The sequence below is a fragment of the Alosa pseudoharengus genome, unplaced genomic scaffold, assembly GCF_046254945.1.
Source record: "Alosa pseudoharengus isolate Yale_2024_CS ecotype anadromous, Long Island Sound unplaced genomic scaffold, YU_APseudo_1.1 YU_APseudo_1.1_scf_21, whole genome shotgun sequence".
NCBI lineage: Eukaryota > Metazoa > Chordata > Actinopteri > Clupeiformes > Clupeidae > Alosa > Alosa pseudoharengus.
This window is the reverse complement of record NW_027468674.1, coordinates 22,122,618-22,129,627: the sequence shown is the minus strand read 5'-3', so window position 1 is coordinate 22,129,627 and position 7,010 is coordinate 22,122,618. Positions and strand designations below refer to the sequence as shown.

The window sequence follows — 7,010 nt, the reverse complement described above, 5'->3', positions numbered from 1 at the left end:
CTCTTTAGAGAGGTGGATAAACTCTAATAAGAGGTGGATAAACTGTGTTTATTTGCGTTTATCCTCCTCTACATCCCTGGTTGTGATCTCTACTACAGTTTCAGGGGAATCCAGGTCTAGTTTAGCTGTACGTTTGTAAGAGAGAGTGGGTCATTTAGAGCAGTTGCTCTGAAACGTTTCCAACTGTTCCTTATTTAGCCTGTGTAGGCAAAGTATAGCCTACCTCAACAGGAAGGCTGGATTCTCAGAACTCACATGTAGCCAGGTAATCTGGAGGATCTGTAACACTTCTGGGGATGACATTTACCTGATGGGGGCAACGTTAATCAATGTGTTTGTGTGCCTCAGTGAATGTGTGGGATGTATGTGTGAGCTAGCCTGTTGATCTTTCCTTCCAACATTAGAATTTCAGGAATAACTATGGGGTTGTGGCATTTGGGAGAGAAAAATCTGCTCCCAGTTGTGGTTCAGCCCTCTTCTAGAACTGGACACCTAGCATCTAGCATTCCCCTATGCTCTCTCATTGTTAAGTCCAGTCCCCTACCATTAGGCTACAATCAAAACCAGCACTGGGATAACACACAATTAAATTGGTTTGTGGTTCCATGACACTACATATGGAAGCATGAGAGATGTGAGTCAAATTACATTTTCAGATGGATAAAGTTGCCAGTTATCAACAGTGCTTTCAGAAAATCAATTCATATTGTATAGCCGTTGCTGGTGCATTGCTTTGAAACATCAGCTGTTCTTGGTGTGCGAAGCTTGGCCAAAAGAACATGTTGTGTACTATACTGCATGCTGACTGTCAATCCGTCAGAGGTTAGATCTCAGGTATTTCAGGCCCAGGTGAGGCCAAGAATGGCCTCCATGTCCAGTGGGAGCACCTCACCAGTCCACGCCCCATGAGTTAGTGTGACAGCAGCGCTTTTCTCGTGGATTATCGCATGGCCACCTGACGTTTTTAGCCACAGTTAATACGTCACACCTCCTTCCCTATCGGCGTCCTCGCCTATCATCAGGTTTTACCCCCTCATGTGGGCCTGTTCTCACTTTATGATTCTAACTCCATTCCTAAATAGTTTAATGACTTTAGAAATGTCCAATGTGAACACTATAATTGACATCTTTGAAATGTCATAATTTGTCACACAAGATTGTCATATCTTAGTAACCATTTTATGTTACTGATCTTGTGATAGGTTCAAAACAATGGCATTTGTTTACAGTGAAGTAAGATGGCCAATCAGAGTTCTCAAAGCACAAATTGTTCACTACACACCTGCCTCCTCCTCTGTGTGGTTACTTAGTATTACAGCTCTCTTTTGCCTCCTGATTAAAAGTGAACCATTTACCTAACAGTCCATCAGGTCACATGGAGTAAGACCTAATACAGAGAAGACCTCTTTGTTAGCCACTAAGGTTAGCTGTGTGCTTTTACATAAGCTGGAAAGAAACTTCTTCTTGAGAGAGAGCAAGGCTGGCTAAGCTGCTTAGGCCGAGTTGGTCTTGGCATGAGCCAAATAGCCACGACTGTGTCAGACAGGCGAGTGGTCAGCGAGCTCACTGAGTTAGATGACTGGCACACTAGTCTGCTATTTAAGGAAATGTCAACGAAAGACCTGGGGCAAGATCTAATAGAGCCAAGTACTGGTCTTCTATTGTTAGACAGAGCATTGTGCTGGAATGCTCAAGGTGCCTGCATATACACAATTATACAGTGGAATAAAACAGTGCCATTTATTTTATTTAAAAAATCCCCTCCAACATGTTTCTTTATTTGAAGAATAAGAGGTAAATATAATGAAGGCACAAGAACCATGAAAGTGGGCCTTAAAACAAATCTGTCTGTTTTAGAAGTAACTGGCCTTTTGCAGAATTGATTCAACTACCATGTCCCAAAACAGCTCTTCATTTTCAGTTACATGACAGCACGTGCCTAAGGCAGAAAGTGGTGAGGAGAAGCAACAACCAAAGTCACCATAAGACACATGCACCCTACTACATCGCCAACTCTGATTAAAGAAAACACAGCGAATTCCTTTTATCTTCACACGTGGGACTCTTCCAAAGGGAAATCTATTCGTGATTGTGATTGGCACTGTTTGCATACAGTCACAGCAGATAAAGCAGCGTTTCTATTTCCTCGTGTCATTTTTATTTCCTCTTGTCTGCAACCCTCTGACCAGTCAGCAGCTGCCAGATGCCACCTCTGTAGGCCTCATTGGTAAATGAGTAAAGAATGGCGTGGAATATTGGGGAGGTCTTCGCAATCACAGGAAGCATCTGAAACAAGAAAAACAATTCCTTATTACTATTAATAGACTTTTACATTAAACCCATGACTTTTACATTAGATCATTACATTTGTCACTATTCATGGGTTTCATCAGGTCCCTTTACACAGGTGTATAAAATCAAGCACCCTGATTATCAATGCAGACTGCATGGTGCTTGATTAATACACCTGTGGAAAGGGACCTGATGAAACTCATGAATACCAACACCGAAGATATCAGTTTACTGTTATACAGTTTCCCAGTATACCTTATATGAAAACATTGTGTCATGCTTATTCTGTATTAACCATGAGGAACCCTTCTTACCATCCTTAGCTTTGGTGAGACCAGTTTGGCATTCTCTACACAGGCATATATGCACATAACCACATAAGGCCCCCAGGTCAACAGCAGACACTTCACTGGGATAGTGGTGTTGAACTGAAAGAGACAAAAAGAGATGGTCATCGTATGAAACAGAGCTGGTGTTCATCAGGGGCAAAGCAGAAGGATTAGTGTAGCGTCATCACCAATCATAGCTACATTGGTCTTATGCTGTGCACTGCAATTGTACATATATGTATGTGGATTACATATGTCTATATTCAATTTTCAGGTTGGATTTTGAGCATTTAACATGCTTGATGACTTGGCCTTATATAACACTGAAGAAGTTAGGCTTTGTTATGTGGAGCTCTGTACCTTGTAGTTGTGAGTCTTCTTAAAATATTTGTAGATGGTGTTATAGGAATCATGCATCACAAATAGAGGGACGAGGAGGTAGACAAAGGTAATAGTCAGCATGTAGGTTATGTAGTTCCTATGGGGGGAAAAGTGTAAGCTTGAATTTGAGTATGTAGCATTCTTCTACTGAGCTGTTAACATTTTAACAAAGTCTATGGCACTTATTATTTTTAAAGCTGCTGGGAATGAGAATATGCAAGTGAGGTGATGGTTTAGAGCAGTAAGATGCTTACTTAAGTAGCTAGCAGCAGCATCATCATAATCGTGTTCATACATGATAGTACAGATAGACGTCATGCTATCCTATTCTAATTGTACATGTCTGGTTTTAAAAAAGACAGAAAAAGTTTTTTTTTTTTTTTTTTAAACAGAAATTTTGAAAGAAACTTTAGAAGATTTACTAAATGTTCGTCCCAATCTTTTCTAATTCTCTATAGCATACACTCCAAGGTATTTTCTTCTGTTATAATTTTCAATGGTATGGTGCAATGTGTTTTCTATATACTGTTTCTAAACTCCTTTGTATTTCAGTCGTGTACTGACCCAAAGACAGAATTAATTAATCAGCAGGGCATTATGTGGAGTTTGCCCCAAAGTCTGCTTAGTGCAAGGTTATGTTTGAATTCAAACTATCCATTAAAACAGGTGAACAGGTGAACAGGTCATTTTAATTTCATAATGTCTACTGTTACACTTACTAATCCATTCTTTACATCCAATTTTTTTGTAAAGAACCTTAAGTTGCAAATCCCACAAGGTATTGACTCAACCAGCACTGCTACCACTAGCAGTAGTAGTAATGGTAGTAGTAGTGGTAAAAACAGTAGCTAGGGTGTTACGTTATACCTGTCTCCTTTGGTGTAGTCCAGAGTGCAGCCGACCCTCATTGGCTCAAAGTCAAACTCACCCCAGCCGAAATAGGGCAGAGGGAGAGAGGCCCAGAAGATGGCCACTACCCAGACCGTAGTGCATATGGTACCAGAGGTAGCCCAGAACAATGGCTGCTCTGTGATGGTACAGAGCAATATCAATTAAAAAATCAGAATTTATTTGATAGCCTACATCTCTGACTTCATACTTATGTGTTTTTTTTTTTCAGTCATCTTAGAGAAAGACACACTGGATATAAAATGATATTGTTATTGGTCTTCAAAAGCATATAGTAGGCTATATAGCTTAAAACGTTATTACTATAAATGCATAATGAATGTCTTAATTGGAGCCTTTTCAGTCCTTTCAGTCTAAATTCACAGAAATGAAAAGTTGTTTCTAAACTTTGAGTGGTAATACTCACTGGTAGCCCAATAGTGATACTTGTCCCATGAAATCACAGCAAGGAAGCTGATAGCTGCATAGATGGAAATTAAGCCCTGGAAGCCATGGTTGATGCATCCCTCCTGACCATATGGCCAGACCCTGTTACAAGAGGTTGTTGCATTGTGATATTAAGATTATTATCTTAGTCTTGGACACACAAAACAGGACCACAAAGATTTCAGTTTTGAAATATATGATTTTTCACTATTTTCGTATAACACACTTTAATTTAGGACTATCGACCTTTGTCTGAATTCTATGTTATACATTTCTCAGTGTACATTTCTCATACATTTCTTAGAAAGCCCATTATCTCCTGAGACAGACAGATGCCAACATAGCGAAGGTCATAAACGAACATCTGTACCTGATATAGCTGGCGTAGGCTTGAATGAGGCCGTTCACATTGAGCATAAGGTCAGCAATATTCAGATTGAACACTATGAAGTTGCTTGGAGTCCTCTGCTCTTTAATTAGCAAAAAGGACAGCGCTGCTATGGAGTTCAGAAAAAATCCTAGAAGACCTGTAGAACAAGCAAGTGTATACAAAATCACAACAGAAAATTTGACAGTAAGCTAGGCCTACTTCTTCAAGACCATGCAGCCTATTTCGAGGTTAGTGTATTTATGAACAGTACAACAGGTATCAAAGGCTTTGCAACATGTACTTTTAATTGGAACCCTCACTGTTTATAGATTTAATATAAAAATGCATTATTTGATTTCAACGGATGTTAGCCTACATATTTTAATGTTAAATGTAACAGCTGCAACAAATTCTCTATTTAGCCTACGTTTCATTGGGAATCTCCTGTGGGTCTACGTTAACCTGTTTCTTATGCTTGTAGTCTTTCCATAAACAATGTCATATGCATGTGACCGTCTGCACATGACAGCCTCACTCACTTACCCTCAACAAGCAGAGCAGTGCCGAATCCAAACATATCAAAATCAGTAAAGCCCTCCGGTAAAGTATAGGCCGCCATTTTTAGCGGTTTGATTTCTCCCAGGTATTGGTTTGTGTCTCTGACTATAAAGTAGAGCGCAATGAGTTTTGAAGCTCAAGTCTTTATAGGGTCTGTTTCACGTGAAAGGGCGTAAAAGGCATTAATCTGGTAAACCTCCCCCGAATCCCTCAAAGAATTTCCTCAGTAGCCTGCAAACCAGGGGGCGAAAGGATTCGACACAAGCCTTGCTTCATTGCGCAAGTTTCTGCAACAGTGGCTCTGCTACTGACAGAATGCGCTATTTTTGCACACGCTAACCTTCCTTGTTTTGCCAGATGCCGTGCGAAGTTGTGCTAAATTGCTTGTCTTTTGCCATCATCGAGCTATGCAACTTTCAAGCAACTATTGTAGTCTGTGATATTTGTCGTTGGGCTCAGAGATAAAAAATAAATACAAATGAAAACATTGTCATTGTATGGTTTTAGGGATAAGGATTGCCTGTAAATTGTAGACAACCTTTACAAATAGATCTCAGTTCACTTTCTCATGTATGCTAATGAAGTATGCAAGAAAATAGCTGTTTAAGTTACATTTAAAAATGCAAGTGGATTTTGATCTCCAATACTCTGCACAGTAATTCATCTATAACAGTTGCTTCACCATAAGACTTTCAGTTGAGCCATTAACCTATAATCTCTTTATGTTTGAGAAATCTAAAGCTTTGTGGGTAGCCTACTCAAGCTCTGTAAGTTGTGTTCTGTGTTGGTCAATTAGCCTAGTAAGTTTCAATGTCCCCTATGTAAAGTGAAGGTATTAGAGGACACAATATTCAAAAGTGTTCTCAATGAAAAGGGATAGTATTCTATATTTGTATCTATTAGGGTCAACCACTATTAGATCAACATTGTGTCATATTTCATCAATAACATATTTTGTCATCACATTATGATTGCACCTTCAGTGTGTCTAAATTTAACAATGGAATATGGGTGGGGAAAGAAATAAAAATGAAGGCTCATTTAGCCTTTATGTTGAATTGAGTAACTCAAAAAAGTTACCATGTTTTTGTGGAAGTAATGCGGCTCACGGTAGGCACAGTCATAAGCCTCTCTTGGCACATAGGCTACCACACCGCTTTCACTGGAAATAAAGCCACACAACAAAGACTGCACTGAGACACAAAGGCAGGCTAAATGTTTGTGGAATTTCAGAGTATTGTGAAATGGCAAAGACGTGTGAGTGCGAACACAAATCCCAAAGCAAGTGTGAGTGACCGGTCTGTGAGTGACTGGTCTGTGTGCCGCTGCTCACATGTCAGCTACGCAGCCTGACCGCAGCACTCCTACCTCCGGCAGATGTTCCCTGGCGGGCTCCAAGCTTAGGCCAGCAGCTGTAACACAAGTAAGCTTATTTGATGTGCTGCAAAATTCACATGTACAGTGGACTGTGTTCGAGGCAGCACTAAATACTGTATGCATTAATATTAAGTCCCTGATAGGCATAGAATGCCCGGATTAAAGGCTTTCCAGATGTCTGTCAGAGGCATTCAAATCTCATCCTGCTTTGACCCTAGAAGCCAGCACCTGGACAATGACCTGTCTTGAGGACACCTTTAAAGTAATCTAGATGGTGTTTGCCTTTTTTGGGGTCTGAGAGAGACATTGGAGAAACATATTTTTGACTCTTTTCATGAAGAGGGAGTTTGGTTTGCATGGGCCATCTT

General features: G+C 40.1%; 1 protein-coding gene across 1 annotated transcript; it reads right to left on the bottom strand.

Annotated features, from left to right (window-relative positions):
* Window positions 1-2,157: 2,157 nt before the first annotated feature.
* Window positions 2,158-5,326, bottom strand: rgrb (retinal G protein coupled receptor b). Its single transcript, XM_076298952.1, has 7 exons — window positions 5,251-5,326; window positions 4,708-4,864; window positions 4,318-4,439; window positions 3,870-4,029; window positions 2,982-3,099; window positions 2,607-2,720; window positions 2,158-2,286 (listed from the first exon to the last, which is right to left on the bottom strand). The coding sequence occupies exons 1-7, from the start codon at window positions 5,324-5,326 to the stop codon at window positions 2,158-2,160; spliced, it is 876 nt and encodes a 291-aa protein (XP_076155067.1).
* Window positions 5,327-7,010: the final 1,684 nt, after the last annotated feature.

What these genes read in the sequence shown, in the direction of transcription:
- rgrb (XM_076298952.1), bottom strand. Translation starts at nt 5,326, where the DNA reads ATGGCGGCCTATACTTTACCGGAGGGCTTTACTGATTTTGATATGTTT. An exon ending in CACTGCTCTGCTTGTTGAGG is followed by an intron (nt 4,865 to 5,250) that starts GTAAGTGAGTGA and finishes CTTGTTCTACAG; the next exon opens with GTCTTCTAGGATTTTTTCTG. An exon ending in GTATCACTATTGGGCTACCA is followed by an intron (nt 4,030 to 4,317) that starts GTGAGTATTACC and finishes GTACCATCACAG; the next exon opens with AGCAGCCATTGTTCTGGGCT.